This window comes from the organism of the source record quoted next, unplaced genomic scaffold (genome assembly GCF_019419815.1).
Source record: "Pyrus x bretschneideri cultivar Hongxiangsu unplaced genomic scaffold, Pyrus_bretschneideri_v1 Contig73, whole genome shotgun sequence".
Taxonomy (NCBI): Eukaryota; Viridiplantae; Streptophyta; class Magnoliopsida; order Rosales; family Rosaceae; genus Pyrus; species Pyrus x bretschneideri.
This window is the reverse complement of record NW_025999813.1, coordinates 1,592,586-1,614,431: the sequence shown is the minus strand read 5'-3', so window position 1 is coordinate 1,614,431 and position 21,846 is coordinate 1,592,586. Positions and strand designations below refer to the sequence as shown.

At 36.2% G+C, this 21,846-nt stretch overlaps 2 protein-coding genes across 4 annotated transcripts; both read right to left on the bottom strand.

Annotated features, from left to right (window-relative positions):
* Positions 1-180: 180 nt before the first annotated feature.
* On the bottom strand, positions 181-5,030 carry LOC103927049 (protein NPGR2). The gene is made up of 6 exons (XM_009335949.3): positions 4,741-5,030; positions 3,983-4,266; positions 3,008-3,260; positions 1,436-2,652; positions 958-1,111; positions 181-686 (listed from the first exon to the last, which is right to left on the bottom strand). The coding sequence occupies exons 2-6, from the start codon at positions 4,244-4,246 to the stop codon at positions 370-372; spliced, it is 2,205 nt and encodes a 734-aa protein (XP_009334224.2). The 5' UTR covers positions 4,247-4,266; positions 4,741-5,030; the 3' UTR covers positions 181-369.
* Positions 5,031-8,809: 3,779 nt separating this feature from the next.
* On the bottom strand, positions 8,810-10,502 carry LOC103927050 (glycine-rich cell wall structural protein). 3 transcript variants are annotated; one of them, XM_048574532.1, is made up of 2 exons: positions 9,704-10,502; positions 8,810-9,655 (listed from the first exon to the last, which is right to left on the bottom strand). In XM_048574532.1, exons 1-2 carry the CDS (start codon positions 10,134-10,136, stop codon positions 9,012-9,014), a joined length of 1,077 nt encoding a protein of 358 aa, XP_048430489.1. In that variant the 5' UTR covers positions 10,137-10,502; the 3' UTR covers positions 8,810-9,011. The 3 variants fall into 3 exon arrangements, with proteins under 3 accessions (XP_048430489.1, XP_048430490.1, XP_048430488.1); XM_048574533.1 differs by having other exon boundaries at positions 8,810-9,677; positions 9,726-10,502; XM_048574531.1 differs by having other exon boundaries at positions 8,810-10,502.
* Between the last annotated feature and the right edge of the window lie 11,344 nt (positions 10,503-21,846).

Genomic DNA, 21,846 nt, shown 5'->3' with positions numbered 1-21,846 from the left:
AATTGTTAATAACTAACGTTTAATGTTACAATCGATTCGCCGCTAACCTTCACATCATACCAATGCTTAGTATTACGACCTAATAGTATTTTTCTTCACATCAACTCAAAGAAATGTCATCACATACAAACGCTTAGATTATGCCAAAAGTTTACCATCCTGTTTTGGTAAATAAATAAATAAACGAACAAATTTCACATATTAATAGATTATAACTCAATATATTTTCAAGACAGAAGGATACTTCAACATTTTTCGTATTCTAATGTATTCACCTCTTTGTATCATTTCAAAATACATATATATAACTTACAAACCACTTTCTGATTCTATCATACATGGTTTAGAAGGTGCAACAAGTCGGGGTGGTCATCGAAAGGGTTCGATCGGCGCATGTTCTTCAAGAAAAGCTGCTGCCTCAAAGCACTCGGCTGTTTCTAGCGTTGATGCCCTCGCATCAGCTTTGTACAGCAGCCCCAGATTGTACCAAGCAGAAGGGTTTCCTCTGTCAAGTCGTAGTGCATCCATGAGAAAGCTTCTAACGACTGGTAGAGATTGGCCACCGAACTGTCTGAGTATACAGGCAGTGGATATCAAGCTTGGGACGTGGGTAGGTTCGACATCTAATGCCTTCCTGAATGATTCCAAAGCTTCTTGCTGGAGACCCTTGGCTTCGTAGAGTAAACCTAGCAAAATAATCAAAGTTTTACAAGAAGGTCCACAGTGAAGGCTGATGAAAGATTTCGCTACAAATTTGAGTAGTTTAGTGCCAAAATTAACAAGCCCTGGCTTTTTTCTCTTTGGACCCAAAATTATACTTCTAGAATTGTGACTCTGTGCTACCGGAGACAAATGAGTGGCAGGAAGTAATAAAGTCATCCATATAAGAATCCAAGACCCAAGGACTCGAAATAATGCCAGTGTTTTATATAAACGAATATAGCTACAGCAATATACCTGTAGAGTGCCATCTGGAAGCAGAATGAGGATTGATGCTCTGGGATTTTGAAAGGCAGACCTCAGCATCCCGCCATTGGGACAAGCTTGTATATAAATTAGCTAAATCGTGCCACGTCTCCATTTCCAAGCTTCTATTATGGTTTCTCCTACTCTGTAAATGTATAAAGAGACATAATATATCCTACAATTTGCTACCAAAAAACAGCTTTCTATAAATATTAATTGGATACTCAAGATAAACTTTAATACCATATTCCTTGAGCATCTCAAATAACAAATAATGGTTACGCATTATGATGCTAAAATATTCTCAAATTATATTTGAAAATACATGAAGTTTATGATCCACTAGTGCAATGAAATAATGCAAATTTTGGCTAAAAGTAAGAAAAGATTTGCCGGCAAGACACTTCTCAAATACATTAAACATGTACGCTTCAAAGGAAATGGAACACAATGAATTACCACCATTTACCTTTAAAAGCCTCTTCTCAACACCAAAGTTTTTAGTCCGAACTTGAAGAACAGCCAGAAGATGGGTGTATGTTTCTACGGCATTCTTCAGCTGGCCTTGTGCAATATGCAGTTTTGCTTTAGTTCGCAACAGTTCTCCTTGATCCCACTTCCCTGTCTGATCTAGAGCAGCATTGATTACAGTCTCAGCATCAATGAACCGTTTTTGAGCTGACAATATTCGTGCCAAAAGAGCATATGATTTTATATTGGAACCAGCCTCAAGTTTTAATAGCTGCTTTGCATAATAAAGTGCAATATCCAACTTCCTTTGCTCAGCGTGTTCTAGACAAAGATGATACACAACGTATGGAGATCTCTCTTTTGTAATTTTATCAGCAGTTTGTAGTGCTTGTAATGCTTCAGACTGCTTCAAAATCCTTTCAGAATCAGAAGCGACAGATCTGGATTTAGCTGACAGGGAAACACCAAGTAAGCAATTTGCGATACTCAACATTTGGCAGCATTTTCCATCCAACTCTGACAGTGCTTTGTACACGTATTTGGTCCCATCCTCAATGAAAACCGAATTTTCACTGCAAATCTTTGAAGCCAGTAATAACTCCAGAATGCAGTCTGTGTTCTCTCGATTATTTAAAACATTTTTTAAGAGATTCAAAGCCACCAAGTCCTCACCTTCCCCATAGTAACAAAGTGCTAGAGTGCAATATCTTTCTTGTCTTCCCATAATTCCAGGAATCAATTCTTCAACCTGATGGGCTAGGGCCCTCACTTTCCCTGAAATGGACAAGGCAAAAGAAAGATGATCGAGGATTGATGGGTCCCATCCTATCCTTCCGGCAACAAATTTCCTTAGTAGAACCAACAACAGCAGAATAGCCTCTTCTATATTGTTTCTTGGCACAAAGGAGCTTTCCATCTGCGAACGGAGATTTGGGGGGTTTGCATCACAACCACTGTACAGGAGAAAAACTGCAAATTCTTTTTCTATCTTTGAAGCAAGTTCAATGTCAAGATTCCAATGATAGAGGAGAGCCTGCCGGTATGATAAGATAGCTTCTTGGGCAGCCCCAGCAAGTATCCACAATTCTGGAAGTAATTCAACAGCTTTACCTACAGTCTCTTGTAATTTACAATCTGAAGCAAAGTTTTCGGGCAAGCCATCTGGTAATGCAGATTCTACAGTGTCCAAAATAAGTTTGCAAGATTGAGCAGCTTCTGCAAAATTAGGTCAGCAAGCAAAATCAGCCCTGCAGAAATTATAAATAGTATAATGTACTATCTCCATAATCTTACATGTTTATAATTGTACGGGTAGAAAGTGCAGCAGAAGCAGCCAAATATGCAGCTTAATGTATCAAACACACAATCATGAATTTCCGTCTGTAATTGTGTGGTTGACTATAGTTATATTCTTTATAAAGTTCTATTATTGTAGAAGAAAACTAAATGATCCCAGCATTCAAAGCTCATGATATGAAAACATATCACAGATAAGACACAAGAAAGTTGCAAAAGTCTGAACATATATAAGAGAAACAGGGGCAGGAAAGTGAACAAGACGGAAGGATACCTCCAAACCGTCCTAGACCCTGCAACGATTTCGCTTTGAGAAAAATAGCTTCAAGGAGTAAACTAACAGCATGCATAGACATGGGTGGGACCGCGTCGCTTTGAGAACGACGTCTGTTGGTCTCACATCTTCGAGAAATGGAGACTTTCATCTTCGGAATCACACCAGCAATGTCAATTCCTTCAAATACATGAAGTGCAGCTTCTGTGTTACCTTTTTGATACTCAAGCCTTCCTAATAGAGCTCTTGCTTCCTACAAAATGCACAGGTCTCTTAGCTTTTGGAATTATTTGAAGATGACTGAAGATTCAAAGCAAACCGCATCATCATACAAATGTAACCATGCAGATGATTTGATATGAAGTCATTTTGGGAAATCTGAAAAATCTCCTCTTAAAGAAAGGTTGGCTACTATCAATAGAACAATTAACCAAATTCCACTCCAAGAAATTAAGCCTGGTTTGACTTCAGTGTCCCATGACAATGATCATCCAAAACTAATTTGTCAAACAAGCTTCCAATTTTTACAAACGGCAAACATTGGCACTCAGGATTTTGTCAAAATTGGCGTTACGTACTTGAAATACTAAATGCGTTTATAGGTATCTATTTTCACTGCTAAATAATGAATTAATATAGGTTATATACTATATACCAATGTATACCATATAGAAACAGCTAACAGAAATAAATTAACAATTAGAAGGAGAAACCCAAAGAAACAGTCCCGCAACATAAGTTTCTACACGATCCGGTATATATTTGCAGGACTATAAAGGCAGAAATAACCACAAAACATGGTCATTCATAGCATTTGCAGTTGCACAAAATGTGCAACTTAATTCCATTCGAGCATACAGCGAAAAAGTTCAAATTGTTCAAGTTGTTGAACTTAGTAGATAACGACTTACAAACAAGTTAAAACAAAAGCCATACAAGGAAGTAATGGCTATGCAAAATTTATATGCAACCAACCTCGTAGTTCAGATAACCACTCTCTCGCAGAGACGATTCAGCTTCTTCAATATTGCTGTTATCCACCTTTGTTTCTATCTCACCCGTTCGCGACGAGTGGCCAGTGCCACCACTAGCTGAGTAGTCCCGAGTAGCCAGGGAGTCAGACGAATGAGGGACTTCATCTACCCTTAATTGCTCACCGGAACGCATACACTTGAGCATTTTATCCAACCTCCCTTTAATGCTGAATCTTCTCTTACTCATCCACTTCTTAGTTCTCATACCGGATCAAACCAATCGAACTGTTTCCGCATTAACATTAACCAAAAATAAACATAAACAAATTAGAAGAAAAGAAGAATCAGAGGTCTTCAATGAACACACATGACAGAGCTCTCCCTAGGGTCATACACTCTCAGATCATGAGCAGGAACACACCCATTGACTCTATAAACACTTCTTTTTCCCCAAAAATCCTAATTCCCAGAATTCAAAATTCCAAAACTTTCCCTACATATGGAAAATTCAGCAATTATTCCGGAAACCCACTTCACAGAATCACCAAAATCCATGAAATTGCAAACACTAATCATCCAACTAGCTCATAAAACATGAAAACGCAATGAAGACCAAGTTTCAATTCAGCACAAAAAAAAACACCACAGCACGAGAAAACACAATGATTGCTGGAACAAAAAAGTGGGAAGAGTGAGAAAAACTCATCAAAGCATGAGAAAAGAAGAGCTGAGATCAAATACAGCTTCCAAGAAAAGCACCTTTTGGCTGGCAGCAAAAAGCATTGGCTGAGCCCACAAGCCATCAACATTCTCCCCATGCTTCCCCCACTCTCCAATTCATCAAAGGAAAGGGATCGCCTGGACTTCTCCTCCCCAAGAATCCAAAGCAACAAAATAAATTGGCCCCTTTTCTTTTTTTTTTTTTTTTAAATCTCTTTTTTTGTGCGTTGCTTGAGAAATTGCCAACAGTTGTGGTTCTGGAGCTGCTCAGAGTTTGATGCATTAAATTATGAAAGCTGACCCCTTCAATTCAAAGATGTGAACAGAGGGAAGATTTTGCGCAGCCGTTTAATTCCTTGAAAACTATATAATTAATTTTATTACATTAAAAAAAATACTTAATTAATTTTTTTTTTCAAATGCCAGGCAATTCGAAGGGAATGTCCTGGGCCCACTTTGAAAATTTAACCCCCGTATTTTTCACTTTATCTTTTTGTCAACTGCCGGCCCCGGCGACAATCGCATTTTGCCCTTTTGCATTATATAATATTGGGGGAGGATGGCTGCCAAATTATTTATTTTTTTACTATTCATATATTCTAAACTTTTTACCTGATTTTCTTTGCTTCTTTGTCATTGTGACCATAATTTTCTACTTGTACTTTGGCCAAAGAAAATTCAGTGTCTGCGGTGACATGATATTTTTAAAAATATGATTCTTATAGTGAAAAAATTGTTAATTAAACTCTCATGGTGAGTTCGTTAACAATTGAAGTCCGAACCTAAACTTCCGTTAGTAAACATCCATGACTATCACGTGGAGGAGTTAAATTTGTCATTTCAATCCAAATTAAGAAGATCATGTGTCTAAGATGACTTTTGATTTAATTGGAATTGGATTTCGCAATAATGGCTAGGATAAAAAGGTGAAGCTAAATCTGTAAATCCACGTCAATAGCTAGGATAAAAAAGTGAAGGTGAAGTCACACCTGATTTCTTAGGTATAGTATTGTTTGAAAAATCACGATGCTTTTAATAAACCATTATTGTTTGTATTGCCTACCACGTCTTTGATCATAAGTAGAACTTATGAACAAACTAAGTCTAATCAAGAGCAGAAAGATATATGGGGCAGCAAATTGAACACACACACACACACACACACACACACACATATAGGCACAATTACTAACAAGGTTCATCACAAAGGTTCAATTAACAATTTTTTCATTACGAGGGTCACATTGAAAATGTCGTAGCATCACATAGGCCAACAAAAAATTTTAGCCTTTAACTTTCTATGCATTTTTTCAGTAACATAGAAACTACTTTCTATCTCACTCGGTTGTGTTGTGAGAATAAACAGCAGTAAAATAAAGTTATTGAGTGTTTTGTTTTTTTGTAAGAGTGCTTTTAATAAAAACAAAATAAAAAATAATGTCTGAATGTTTGATAAACTTTTATATAAATTGATTTGAATATGTTAATGATTAAAAAGGATATGGTATTTAATGTGATATAATAAGTCAAAGACAATAATGTAAGGGAAAATATTGCAATTTTGTAAAACATGTGGGAGTATACCTGCCATTTGAAAATTTCATTAGATGAACATTGATTACCATGCTTTGAAAAAAAAAAAAAAAAATTTAGAAGCAATTTTTTTTAAAAACACTTTTTTTTTGTTTTACCAAATGCATTTAATGCTCTAAATTTTTTAATAAGCTGTTTTTTTTTTTTTAAAGCACCACAATCTATAATTTCAAGATATATTGAAGGTGAAAGAGAATGATTTTTCTTGTTAGCTATGAATGAAATTCACTCCTGCTAATCCTACTATTTTAAGTAAAATTGGAATGCATAAGTTTTTATTCACGAGTAATGCATCTTCTATCTTTAAGGTTGATTATAATTTAATAATTTCTTCCTTCAATATAATTTTTATTTACTAGGTTATCAATTCCAATTTAATTATGTGCACCAAACGAACCTAACTTTAGATGAATCTGAAATATTAATAGTGATAATGTTAGGTAATTTACTTATCAAAGATCAATTTTGCAGTGTTGTTTCTAGCAAATTATCAGCAAAAATTATTTGTTGATGTGAAAATTTGGTGCAACTAGAGGGTAAATGTTAACCGGTTCGGTATAACCACCGAAGAATCTGCAAAACCATCCTGCAGGAACCTTGGCACCGGTGTGTTGTGTTGTGACAACATAGGTAAACAGATCATGCATGGATAATATTGACAATTTAAGCTCGGCAATATAAAATAATGTCTCTCATGTTTCTCACAAAATTGAGTGTTTTATATATGATTGGTTTCTTCTAATAATCTGCAAAACGATCAGGAGGAACCTTGGCACTGGTGTGTTGTGTTGTGTCAACATAGGTAAACAGATCATGCATCGATAATATTTATAATTTAAGCTCACCATTATAAGATATTGTCTCTCAGATTTCTCATAAAATTGAGAGTTTTATATATGATTGGTTGTGCGTTATTTTCTTCCGATCATATTAGTTGGAATTAGTCACGGTAAATTTTTCTCTCAATTTGACGCTATGACTTGTAATCATTTCATTTCAATAATATTATGTTGCTTCGTCTCAAATAGCCGGCCTTTACAGAACTTCTGGCCACCATAATTATTGGGGTAATTTCTTTTTTTAATGAAGAAAAACAACTTAAGAGAAAAAACATATGGTATAACCGTTTCCAGTACAATCGAAAAGAAAATCATTTCTGATAGCAGTGAGTAAAGTCTAATATACCCAAGGGCATGAGCCCAAAATATAAAAGAAAATGCCAGAATTGAATATGCAGGGACCAAATTCGAAAAGTAATTGGTTGACAAAAACAAAGAAAATAAAAACGTGGACGGCCATAAGTAATTGGTTGGTGCTATCTTAAATTCTGCTGTCAGCAATCTACCAAGATTTAAGTTCAGTCCTTTTCATCTTTTTTTTCAGAAGAGTAAATTGTAGCTATGGTCCCTTAACTTTAACTCAATTGGAGCAATGGTCTATCAACTAAAAATTTATTATCATTGGTCCATCAACTCATCAAAACGTGCGGCTATGGTCCCTCAACTAAAAATTCATTACCATTGGTCCCTCAACTTTAATTCAACTGAAGAAATGGTTCCTTAACTTTAACCCAATTGTAGCAATGGTTCTTCTAACATAACTCGTTTTGACAAAATTTTGACGTAGTTGACAAAAAGGACCATAATTACACACTTTGATGAGTTGAGAAAGCCTAATTGTGTAAATGGTCATTTTAATATAACTTATTTTGACAAAATTTTAACGAAATTGATGAAAAGGACTATAGCTACACATTTTGATAAGTTGAGGGACTACTGGTAATGGATTTTTAGTTGAGAGATCATTACTCCAATTTGATTAAAGTTGAAAGATCATTGTTACAATTTACTCTTTTTAGAAAGTTTAGTTCCCGGTGTTTTTGGTATTTGGCTAAAGTAATCGGAGAAAAGGTTTATCGATGCTACTTGTTGATTAAACTGTTAATTTATTTCAGAAGTATAGATAACTATACGATATTTAAATTATATGATTTTTTTTATTTTTTTAGAAAAAAATTTAGATAAAAATAAAGAAAACAAATAGTTCCGGTTATGATGTTTGTACAACGTTAACATGTTGATCACAAGTGATGAACATGTAAGTTCCCCTATAAATGGACGCAAATATTATCTTGCATAATACTTATGTATTCCACCCCCTAATCAATCCTACAAAAAAAAAAATCACTCCAATTAGAAATTATTTCTTCATTTAAATATTAGTGAGAGTACAAAATAACATATTCATGATTAATAGTCTATTTATTTCTATTTATTCGATATATTGAGATAACTAGATGATCTCCATATATGAATATAATTTTTTTTTTTATAGAAATAATCTTCAAATAAAAATTAAGTTTTCAATCATTTTAATTATAAAATTTATACATAAATATACATTATTCTTTCGGTTATAAAAATAATGAACTCAGAAGCACAGTAGGGGTTCTTTTGTCATCCCAGAAGTAGACTTCTGATTGGATATAATCTATTTGACAAAATTAATCAAAAAGTAGTAGTAATAAAAATTGTTCATTAATTATTACACAAAGTACTAGTTGATAGATCCTTCGTTCATATACATGCGTGTGTGCATGACATGAAGCTCAGTGGTTTCCAAAAAAAAAAAGAAAAAAAAACATTAAGCTCAGTGATGCCTAATACCATCATTGTTCGTAAACATGCAAGTGTGCGAGTGCATGCATAACGTGGAGCTCAGTGATGTCCAATACCACCACCTCCACCAGCACCGCCACCCCCACCAAATCCACCACCACTGCCTGCTCCTCCACCAAATCCGCCACCGCCTCCAAATCCGCCACCAGAACCTCCCCCTATTCCTCCTCCAACACCACCGCCGTTGCCAAATCCGCCCCCAATCCCACCGCCAGATCCGCCTCCAACGCCACCACCGACTCCCCCACCTTTGCCAATTCCTCCTCCAATACCACCACCTTTACCAAAACCACCACCACCACCAATTCCACCACCCTTTCCAATGCCTCCACCTACTCCACCACCTTTACCGAACCCTCCTCCTGCTCCCCCGCCAATACCGCCACCTTTTCCATGGCCACCACTGCCACCGACACCTCCACCCTTTCCAAAGCCACCACCAGCTCCACCACCAACACCTCCACCATTTCCTATTCCCCCACCAACATTGCCACCTTTACCAAATCCACCACCTGCTCCACCACCTTTTCCAAAGCCACCACCGGCTCCGCCACCACCACCACCACCTTTTCCAAACCCACCACCGGCTCCGCCTCCAACTCCACCACCCTTGCCAATGCCTCCTCCTTTTCCAAAACCACCACCAGCTCCACCACCTTTTCCTATTCCTCCACCTACACCACCTCCTTTTCCAAAACCACCACCGTTTCCTATTCCTCCACCTACACCACCCCCTTTTCCAAAACCCCCACTAGCTCCACCACCTTTTCCTATTCCTCCACCCTTTCCAATTCCACCACCCTTGCCAAAACCACCACCAGCACCACCACCTACTCCTCCACCCTTGCCAATCCCACCACCAATGCCACCACCTTTACCAAACCCACCTCCAGCTCCAAATCCTCCACCGCCTCCAGCCCCACCCCCACCACCACCTCCAAAACCACCACCAGCACCGCCTCCTACCCCACCACCACCTCCAACACCACCACCTCCACCTACTCCACCTCCAGCGCCAAATCCTCCACCACCAGCTAAGTTCTTCTCCTCCTCATCACGCCTCACACTCACTACGTTCCTTGCAACCACACTCACTGCAAGAATTTGAATAAAAAACAAAGAAAACAAAGCAAGCTGCTGCGATCTCCTACTACCGCGTCCCATTCTCAAAATATTCTCTTACAACTCTGAGCTGCTTGGTGAGAGCTAAATAGATCATTGGCTTCTTATTTATACTTGAGCTTTGCTTGAGCAATAATTAATCGGAAAGAGATCCTCTTCAGATCTCTTTCATTAAATCCATTGATCAGGACCTTCTAAATTTTATCTAACAGCCCAACTGTTTTAACCCCTTAAAAGTTATGATAATTTTTAACCGTTTGATGAAATTTAGAAGATCCGGATCATTTGATCCAATGATCTTGAGGATCTCTTTCCTAATAAATCGGCCTCAACAACTAACTGATCGCCACATTTAATTATTAATGCAAACCCACAATTCAATTGTCGGTACGCGTAAGACTTCTTGTGGTTTCGAATAAACAAAGCCCTAATTAGGCAGATAGATCGATAAGTAGTAAGGGCAGCTCTAAATGCATGCACCCAAAAATCAGTTATTGCACCCACATGGCTAAGTTTTGCTTCACATGATCTTCTTCTTTCCCATGAAACTTGGATTTTAATTTGGTCATGCATCATATCAAAGAGGAAATTTTCATTGTGACGGGAACACAGATGGTACACCACGTGTTTTTATGTAAATGATGAGGAATTTTATTTTTTAAATTATTAACTTTTTAATACACATATCCTACTATTTGTATGGTAACATGTGGTATACCATCTCGTATGCCGGTCACATTGAAAAATCTCTTCATATCAAACTCTAAACGAGCTAGCTAGCTAGCCTGTCTATTTAAATATACAAAAGGGCACCAGATTGTTACCAGTAAAACAAAGTGAAAGAATTTGCACCTTCACTTGCAATATTAAGTAACCAAATTAATTAAGTTAGTTGGGTCACCAAGTTTTTGAGTACTATAGAATTTAAGGGTATTAATGTTAGGAAGAATAAATTTTTAAACTAAATTTGTAAACAAAATAGTGTGATGACAAATGATTGGATTATTACTTAAGTATTGATTAACATGCTTATTTCCTATTAATAACACATCATTGGTTAAAAATTTGGTCTTCCTAACATTATTCAGAATTTAATCTATTTGGAGACTTTTATAGTCAATTAATAAGCTCCAAATCCACAACTCTTTTTAACCATTGAGAGACTAGCCACCACCAGCTCCACCACCAACTCATATGCTTTCGAGAATTTTGACAATATAACAATTTTAATTACCTAAAAATAACTCAAATGCATGTGTTGATAAGTTCGAAACCTTAAAATTTTAGTTTCATTTATGAATGTTGAAAGAGGTTCAAAGTTTGAATACCGTCTTTCTTCTTTGAAGCAAAAATAGCATATTATTTGATTGAAGCCTTCCGCATTTTGCATCGCAGTTATAAATCCATGCACTTGGAATTTTTTTTTTAATTTTGGTTGATCAACTTCTGAAGAGATGCATGGTTGTAAACGAGACTAGGTTAATTATGCCATGTGCTCTTGGTAGATGAAGAAGTTATTGCCTGTTGAAAAATTTCGCTTCATGTACTGCTCGCCCTTAAATTCTCATAAAACCAAAGAACGGCTAGCTAATCGTCACCACATATTCAACATATTTTATTATTCAAATACACAGATTCATCGACATAATGTTATACAAATTTTGAATAGGTAGAAATTGAGTTTTTATTTTTTTTGCCAAATAACTAATTTCATAAAAGATAAAACACACTAATACAAAGTGAGGTTAGTATGAAGACAATCCACAACACAATAAAAGTGCAGCCCTGCCCATTACAAAACTAAACCGGTAAGAAGAACCAACGAACTAAAATGATGAATGGAAAATGGGGGTGGGAAAGCCAACCGCGCAAAATGCGCTTCCATAATCCTACCAAACCAAATAGGGTGAATTGCATTTTAGCAACCACCGAAACCCACAACACACCTCCAACTGAAGTCCATGGAGGAAGAACTCAATGAGCCAAATAGCCGAACCAAGTGGGCATAAGCTTGCGGCTAGGAATAGCAATTTGGGAAGGAAAAAGCATGAAACTCAAATATGCAACAAGATTGCCAAACATTGAGACAAAGCTCAAGGAAAATGGGACAAGCTCAAAGCAAAACAACCAGAAAAAGGGCCAAAGAAAAAGCAAAGGAAGAAGATGGGGTTTAGGGAAGAAGAAGGGGAAAAACGAAGGAGGAGATGGGGTTGCTACCGACCCCACCCAAGAGGAAGGGCCGGCAGCTAAAGGTGAGATTGATTTGGAGGTTCTAGATTTGGGAGAGCTGGAGCAGCGCACTAGAGTTTGAGATAGAAGAAATAGGTAGAAACTCAGTTATTTGAGATGAAATAAAATAAAACAATTAAGTGATGTTCAATCAAGAAAACTGACTAAAGAGAATTGATACTTTACAGGTTAATAGGTTATTTGTTTATGCAATATCTCAAAAGTGAATGTAAAGTTAGACATTCGAGTACTCAGATTAACGGAATTTTAGTTATTTAATTTGTGTGCCAATTTTGGGTCTCCAGTATAAAAAAATAAAAAATAAATAAAAACAGGGCGAACCGTTTTGGTATAATCTCAGTTGCATAAACACATCCAGGTTTTTAGAGTTTTCAATAAATTTTGATAATTTTATATTTGTTTTCAATTAGAATTTGTTATTTTGATGAACAAAAAGTTAGAAATATTTTGGAACCTCTACATATCTGTACATGCTAGAATTTTTAGTTTTTACATCTACACCACCTAATATAATTAATACTAGCCTTCATGCACCGACAAGGATTATTTGCACTCCCACTTTCGGTGCCCTCCCGTGCCCTCCTGTTTTGTGTGGTCACGGTTAAGCTACGTCAACATTTTATATTACTGGTTATAATGTTTTTAGAAAGGTTTTATTAAAACTTTATTTTCAGACCCACTCACCCTTATTTTTCGCCCTTCTAGGTTCTAGTAGCAAAGGTTTCATACCGACAAGGATTATTGACAAATCTTGGTGTAGACAATTACCTTTGATGGTATAATTCTCATCCTATTTTACTATACTATAGTTTGCTCTGACATCATTTGTGAAATAGATCTATTCCCTCACATATGCGCACTCTTATATTTAGGCACCTTTAGGTTTAAAATTATTCACGTTGTTCACATCACTACACTTTATAGCTTCGTCGCCTTCCAGGTGTCGGCCAGCACAGCTCGATTCGAAGTCCTAGTGAACATTCCGATCAGGATGTGTCATCTTAAATGTTTAAAAATAAAGAAGATAATACAACTGATTGAACCACATTATTGTACGGGTGTCAAATTTCTTTTTTTATCACTGGCGATACGCGGCTCTTATGATGTTTTGGACTTGTTTAAAAATAGAGAAAATAATATTTAATAAACAACTGATTAAATCACATTATTACTAACCTAATGTGAGGCCAAGTCCACTCCCTCCTCCTTAGTGTAGATAATATCGTTTGTTCGAAAAGAAAAAAAAACATTTGACAACTAATAGAATTACATTATTATGCGCGTGTGAAATACCTTTTTTTTATAACCAGCACTACGCGTCTCTTAAGATATTTTGAACGTATTTAAAAATAGAGAAAATAATATTTAATAAACAACTAATTGAATCATATTATTGCTAGCCCATTGTGAGGCTAAGCCCACCCCCTTCCCCTTAGTTTATATAATATCGTTTGTTCGAAAGAAAAAAATCATTTGACAACTAATTGAATTATATTATTATGCGCATGTGAAATACCATTTTTATAACCAGCACTACGCTCGTCTTAAGATGTTTTGAACGTGTTTAAAAATAGAGAAAATAATATTTAACAAACAACTGATTAAATCTCAATATTGCTAGCCTATTGTCAGGCTAAGCCCACTCCCTCCCCCTTAGTGTAGATAATATTGTTTATTCGAAGAAAAAAAAATCATTTGACAACTATTGAATCACATTATCATGCGCATGTGAAATACCTTTTTTATAACCGGTACTACGTGCCTCTTAAGATGTTTTGAACGTATTTAAAAATAGAAAAAATAATATTTAATAAACAATTGATTGAATTATATTATTACTAACCGATTGTGAAGTACTAATTATAAAAAAATAAAAATAAAAATAAAAGTTGTACAAAAAGAATTAATTATAAAAAATATACTAGTTATATGATGAAAATACCCCTATATTATTTGATGCATTATCTTGAATTGCTTTTGAAGTTTTTTGTTTGAGGGGCATTGATGTCCAATTATTTTTAGTGAAGCTTGTGATCCCTAAGATTACTATTCATTGGGCTGTTGGCTTTATATGTAAGATTGAGGTGTTCAGTTTTTTTTTTTCACATTATCTATAATAATTTGGATCTCAATATTTCCTATATTTTTGGTGATTGTAGCTAAATAAGTTAGTAATTAATTAGATCTAAAAAAATCAAACGAACCCTTAATTATGCCATATATCGTGTGGATATATAGCATGCTGAATTGAACAATTAGATAAAAAAAAAAATTAATAAAAATGATATGAAAACTTTAAGTATAAGAATTAATTTTTTAATTTAAAAATATAATTTTTTATATTAAAATAAACAGTATCAAAAAAATTTCGTTAAAATCCTTTAAAAATAATCCAGTTGTTTTCCAACTACATTAAACAGAACACTAGCTAGTGCCAGCTGAATTTGGTCCAATATTTCGGATTTGGATTCTCTTCAAATCCCCTCCTTGGGAATCCTAGGGATCAAGGTACAAGGATCGTTCATCAAAAATCGTGCGATCACAATTAAATACTTTTTACGTAAAACAAGATTATTTTACTTTTAAAAATATAAAAAACATTTAATTGTAGCCACACGATCTTTAATGGATCCGGAAAGGATTCAAATCCCAATATTTCGCCCATAATACATTCAAATACTGCTTTTATAATTGAGTTAGGTTACCATATTGATGAGGATTTGACAACTAAACAGTGTCCACTTTTTAATAAAACTAAACAAAATAAAAGTGAAAAAACTAGCAGCCACCGCTTCGGTCCCCAGTCACACCACCAATCTCGGCAGTCCCCGCCGGTCCAACAGGACATTATCTTGATTTTCTTTGTGGAAATTTTAAGAATTTTGAATCGTGTCCGTTTATCGTAAATTGAGCAGTCATTTTTCGTCAGGTACTATTTTTGTTTAATTTTAAATAAAATTATTTATAATAATTTCTAACTGAACATTGTGAGATGAACAGACACGATTTACGAATATTCGGATTCTCCGCTGGCAGCAACTTACTCACCCACGTCAGCGGCTACCCCTACTCTTACACCCACGTCAGAGGCTACCCCTACTCTTACTTGCCGTCACAAATGCTTCCTCCATCTACACTCGTGAATTTCAAATAAGTGGAGCTTTGCCATTGTCATTGATGACAAGAGGATTCTTGGTAAGACAACTTAAAATTCGTGATAAAGATAAAATTGTCAAGATCTAGTCGTAGTACACTCGACCAATGTTTAAATTATTCACGATATTTCTGTCAAAATATCTAAGATCATCTTTAATTTTTGAGTTAAAATTTTTAGTTCAAAAAATTTTGGTTGTAATTCAGAAATAATTTTTTTGTTCAAATTCTTTTGGATTAAAATTTTAGCTCTAGATTATTAAATAATGAAGTTAGGTTTATTTTTTTCTTGAAGTAACTATTTTAAAAGAAAAAAATTATGTAAATTATCCTAATTTAATTTTATAAACATTTTAACATAAAAATATTTAGATTTCGACAAATATTGAAAAATTACTAACCGACACCATGAAATTTATGAAACACTATGAAAGAATATGAAACACATAAAAAAAATTTTAATTACTTTAGTCGTTGGATTTAAATTTAGACAATAGATTTTTTTTTACCGTTAGATTTCATCAAATTAGATCTTAACCATTGAATTCAATGAATTTATAAATATAAAACTAAAAAAAATATACATATATGGTGGCCCAGCCTCACTAATTCAAGGGAGAATCCTAGGCTAAATTTGGTCTAGAAATGAGTTTTGAGTTTTAACTTATATTTGCCCTAAGACCATATCCAATGGTAACCTAAAACCTAAAAATATTTAGCTCAGAAAATTTAGGTTTTAGCCCAGAAACAGCTTTTTTACTCTAAGCATTCTGGCCTAAAATTTTAGCCCCAGATTATCAAATAATGAATTAAGGCTATTTTTTTTTAAATTAACTTTTTTTAAAAAAAAAAATTATGTAGACTATCCTAAATTAATTTTATGAACATTTTAACCTAAAAATATTTAAATTCCGATAAATTTTGAAAAATCACTAAATCAATACATGAAAATCAAGATGAACCACATAAACTTAATACCAACGACATTTAATAAACCACATAAACTTAAAAAATAAAAAAGACAACTAATGAACCATATAAATTTAATACAATCGAAAACTTATAGACTACATAAACTTAATAATGATATCCACCATCTTGACTTGGTAATGGACTTAGGTGATAGTCTTGAGATGAATCATCATCTTGAAATATACTTATTGTGGTATTCCTTCGTAAAATTTCTTTTTGCTTACCATGTAAGTAACTCTTCCTCTCTGGAGTGTATTTGTCGAGGTCCTTCATTATCAAATTAGTTTCGTACCTTTCTTGCTCCCTATCCCCTTCTTCCTTCATGGCCAAAAACATTTGGCCCGATTCTTCTTGCCGACGACACTGGTTTTCATTCATTATTGCCATTTCGCTATCAAATTGTGCACGTGTCGGATCTTGGGACTTCCCTTTTCTCTTTGCTTCCTTTTGCTTATCTCTACCCGGGGACCTTGCAAAAGAAGAAGTTGGGGTCATTTGTTCGACACCTTCATTGTCGGCAAAATTCACACCTCCATTGACATCATTTGGGGGTGGGGCTTCATTATGAAATATTCTTCCACATTGTTGGTTCGCATCGGTTCCCCACCTTGGACAATCCTTGAGGATGTTCCAAGCATGATGCAACTTATAAGCTTGATTTTTTGGTGTAGTTCTTGTCTTGTAAATTGTCATTGCTTTGTCACCCTATACAACAAATACATAAAAATAATTAGTTGCAAAATACTATTATGTACATGACAAATAAAATATCAACAAAAAAACTCACAATTTCTGAGACACCCCTTCCACTAGGCATGTCAACTATGGCTCTCTCCAAGCTTCCTTTCCACAAAGTGCACACTTTGTTGATAATCTTCCACCGATCATAAACACCACCAACTTCCCTTCGACCGGTGTTGGCGTTTTCATGGAACTTATCAACGATTTTACCCCATAAAACCTTTCTATTTTCATTGGTGCCGACGATACCATCTTCGCTAATCGAAATCCATGTCAAACATAAAGTGACACACCCCGACCCAGAAAGTCCACTTGGACCCTGAATCGAGCTGTGCTGGCCGACACGTGGAAGGTGACGAAGCCATAAAATGTGATAGTGTCTAAAAAGTGAATAAATTTGAATCTAAAAGTGTCTAAGTACCAGAGTGCGCTGCGAGTGGGAACGAACCCATTTTCACACGCGATGTCAGAGCATAAGTAAGGTACAGTAATGTGGGTAAGAATCATACCCTCAGAAATATCCATCAATACTAAAATTCGCCACAGATTCTTGTCGATACAAACTCAGCAGCTAAAACCTGAAGGGCACCAAATAGAAGGTGTGAGTAAGCAATAAAACCAAGCTTCCCAAAGTTATAACCTCTCTAAAGTAATGCCCCTAAATGTAAAACCCGTATCGCTTTCCATAAGACAGTACCACATATATATATATATTCAAACCATACTCAGAAATGACCAAAACCACGGTTTGCCATCAAATCCACCATACATTAATAAGTAGGCCAAATGAACTAAATCAATACAAAGTGATGAATCAGTCAGAGTCATCTAAAATGACATGTACAACTTATCCGTATCTCGTCAATCATGGCTAGCATATAAGTCGGAGTCACCTTTAGTGACATGTACGACTTATCCATATCTCGTCAATCATGGCTAGCATATAAGTCGGAGTCACCTATAGTGACCTGTACGACTTATCCATATCTCATCAATCTTGGCTAGCATATAAGTCGGAGTCACCTATAGTGACCTGTACGACTTATCGAAATCTCATCAATCCTGGCTAGCTATCAAATCCACCATACATTAATAAGTAGGCCAAATGAACTAAATCAATACAAAGTGATGTATCAGTCAGAGTCATCTAAAATGACATGTACAACTTATCCGTATCTCGTCAATCATGGCTAGCATATAAGTCGGAGTCACCTTTAGTGACCTGTACGACTTATCCATATCTCGTCAATCATGGCTAGCATATAAGTCGGAGTCACCTATAGTGACCTGTACGACTTATCCATATCTCATCAATCCTGTCTAGCATATAAATCGGAGTCACCTATAGGGAGTCACCTATAGTGACCTGTACGACTTATCGAAATCTCATCAATCCTGGCTAGCATATAAGTCGGAGTCACCTATAGTGACCTGTACGACTTATCCATATCTCATCAATCCTGGCTAGCCAATAGCTCAATAAGTATACCTGCACACGAGTCGGAACCACCTAAAGTGGTCTGTACGACATGACTATGTGTAAATAAATACGCTCAAGTGCTACGATCACGTGAAGACTGGGCGAATAATCGCGGGTCACCTACGAGTCGGAACCACCTAAAGTGGTCTGTACGACAGGACTGTGCACCTACCTTGGATCCAAGGTGAGCATAAGGTGCGGGAGGTGAACATCACGTGAAGGACTGTGCCCTAGCACATAACTAACACCGGGGTGCAGGTTTATGAGTTCTCAATGCATCTCAATATAACATGTGCAACTTATGGCAACCAGTACGACAATATCGAAGTTGCCTAACACATAACTATAGTCATGCTATAACGCAATCGATTCAACTAATATCATAACTCACCTGAACTTACCTGGGTGTTCTGCGTTCACCTTTGCACTTGAAAGCATTCTCAATAATTATATGCAAGTAATATACATATGGATATACCATGATGCAATCTAATACTGAACCATGTCGTAGCATTTTCAATTATAAACAATACAGTGAGAAGTGTACAATCAATAACGCCTACTCCTAAACTACTTATTTTCAGGGATAATTATCCATGACAACTCAATTAGCACTAATTTAACAAACTAATTCATAAAACTAAAACTTGCCTTTACCAATTTCCTCCGCATTACTCAATTTCCCAAGTAAGGCTTTTGTCTCAAATATTTTATGGTTGCATCTAACGTCTCGTTAGACTGCCTACGTACCCTAGACAGGGATCAAGCCATTCGTAGTTCATATAGGTACCTCAAGCATTCACAATAATTATACGAAGGTAATGTACCTAATCAATTTGAAAGTGTCGATAGAACTCTCAACAATATGTACGATAAAAAGGAAAAGATCCACTCACCTGAAGTCCACGCTATGATTCTCTAGCACACACATCGAGGCGTCCTGAATGATTGGTCCCTGTGACCAATTATCAAATCACATCTCAGAACTCTTATCTGAAGAATATGCAATTCACATAAAACACAACCTCAACGACATTCTAAAATAGGTTGAGACCTATTGACCACAAGTCAACTGTCGATCTTTGATCGACGGTAGGGTTTACAACACTGTATAACTTGACTCGGAAGATCCGCATATCAGATTTCCAATCCGCAACTCCCAATGATCCACAATATATTTCTAGAATAACATATTAAAATTTCATTACGATCCAACGGTCAGATCTCCGCCAATTACTTAAAACAAGTGGCCGTGAACATTTATTTTACTAACTTACAAATCCAATTCAGGAAGATCCGTAAGTCGGATTCGCGATCTGTAAATTCCTATGATCTTTAAATATTATGTATTATAATGTATCCAATTTTGGTGACGATCCAACGGTCGGATCATCGATTCACATTTTTATCAAGTAACGTATCGTAACGAATTTAGGTTCCAACTATCAACCTACGTCATTCAAATGACAAAACTGAATTCAAAACATTCGACTTAGCCTAAAAATAGCATTGGCGGCTCACTGGCCACGCGCCGCCGCGGGTGGCGGTCGGCAGTCCCGACTCGCCGGAAAATCCAACTATTTCCAAAAATTCTCAAACTTCACAGAAATGAAGATCTCAGTGAGTGGAGCAACTTGCATACCTGCCACGAAGTCCAAAAATGGACGGAAGATGATCAATTTTGCCCACGAAGCCGGCGGGTGCCTAAAACTTCCCAACGTTGATTCGTCGTCTACGATGGTCCAACGGGGTCAAGGTTGGTTGGGTTTTGCTCTTGGGATGATGGGCTACAAAGCCCAAGTGGTGTCATCGGAAAGGATGGTTGGTTGGTTGCCGATTTGCCAAAAAATTGAAAAGGATGGCCGGAGCACCATTGATTTTCGTCAACTTTCGTGGCCTCAAACCTCCACATCCCATGGTTAATCAAGGTGTTTCTTGGGTGGGTTTTGTAGAGGGGAATGAGAGCTTCAAGATGGTGATGGTGGCATGGAAAAACTCCACCGGAGTTGGCCGGAATTGGCCTCGGAAAATAGACCCACGGTGGGTGCGGGTGGACAGGAACCACCTCTTTTTTTTTTTTTTTTTTTTTTTTTTTTTCTTTCTTTCCTCCCTCCATTTCTGATTGGGTTTGTGGGGATTTAATTTAAATAAACACTAAACCTTGAATAACCAATTTCGAACGTTCGTAACTATACCGTTATAATCCGGACTCGCAAACGGCTTTCGCCTATGCATTCGTACCAATGAGTACTACGAGGATATGCTAAAAGAATAAGTTCCACATCTCTCAAGTCGATGGTCAACGGAAGTCAAAGTCCTTGCCTCTAGGGCAATTTCGTAAATTCACGCTTTTAAAATAAAATAAAAACGTAAAATTTGGAACGGGTTGTCACATAAAGCAATATCTTCATCAAAGGTCCAATTACGACCTCTAACATGCTCTTTTGCCATCTTGAAAATTCTGGAAATGAGAATAAATGGTAAAAAGAAAAATTGGAAGAATTGTAGGAGAAAAGTGAGTTTTGTGTGGATGTTTGAACAAATACATAGGTATTTATAGAGTTTTTGGTTGAATTTTAAGTTAAATAATTTTTTAAAATTATTCTAGCCGTTGGATTTAAATTTGGACCGTTAGATCTTTTTTTTTACCGTTATATTTAACTATATTTGATCTAAGCCGTTGGATTCAATAAATACATAAATATAAAACTACAAAATAAAAAAATTTGAACCTGGACCGTTGGATTAACCAAACGGCCCAGTTAAACGTGACCATTGGATATTTAAAAGTAACCGTTGGACTGCTTTTTGGAATGATTGCATAGGGAACACCCCCACGTGGGGTTGTCGGTTGGGCTGAAATGCTCGCGCGTGGGCGAGTCGGGGAAAGGGAACTGGGCTTCACAGCCCGTGTTTCACTCACAATAGGTAGGGCCCATAATGACTTTTGGCTTAAAAACGGGCCGGTATTTGGCCTTCTTTTGAGTTTTGGGTTTTAGGTTTTGTTTAGCACATGGGTTGGAGTGGGTTTTTTTTTGGGGGGGGGGGGGGGGGGAGGGGAATTTTAGGTTATAAGCCATTGTTGGAGATGGTCTAAGGGTTGGAGCAAGTTGGGTAAGTTTAAAACCTAAAATTTGAGTTTTACACCAAGAGTTG

Excerpts from the sequence above, each read along its gene's own strand:
- LOC103927049 (XM_009335949.3), bottom strand. The coding sequence starts at position 4,246 with ATGAGAACTAAGAAGTGGATGAGTAAGAGAAGATTCAGCATTAAAGGG. Across the intron at positions 3,261-3,982 it reads GTGGTTATCTGAACTACGAG|GAAGCAAGAGCTCTATTAGG; the intron begins GTTGGTTGCATA and ends TGCATTTTGTAG. Across the intron at positions 2,653-3,007 it reads GGGTCTAGGACGGTTTGGAG|AAGCTGCTCAATCTTGCAAA; the intron begins GTATCCTTCCGT and ends CTAATTTTGCAG.
- LOC103927050 (XM_048574531.1), bottom strand. The coding sequence starts at position 10,136 with ATGGGACGCGGTAGTAGGAGATCGCAGCAGCTTGCTTTGTTTTCTTTG.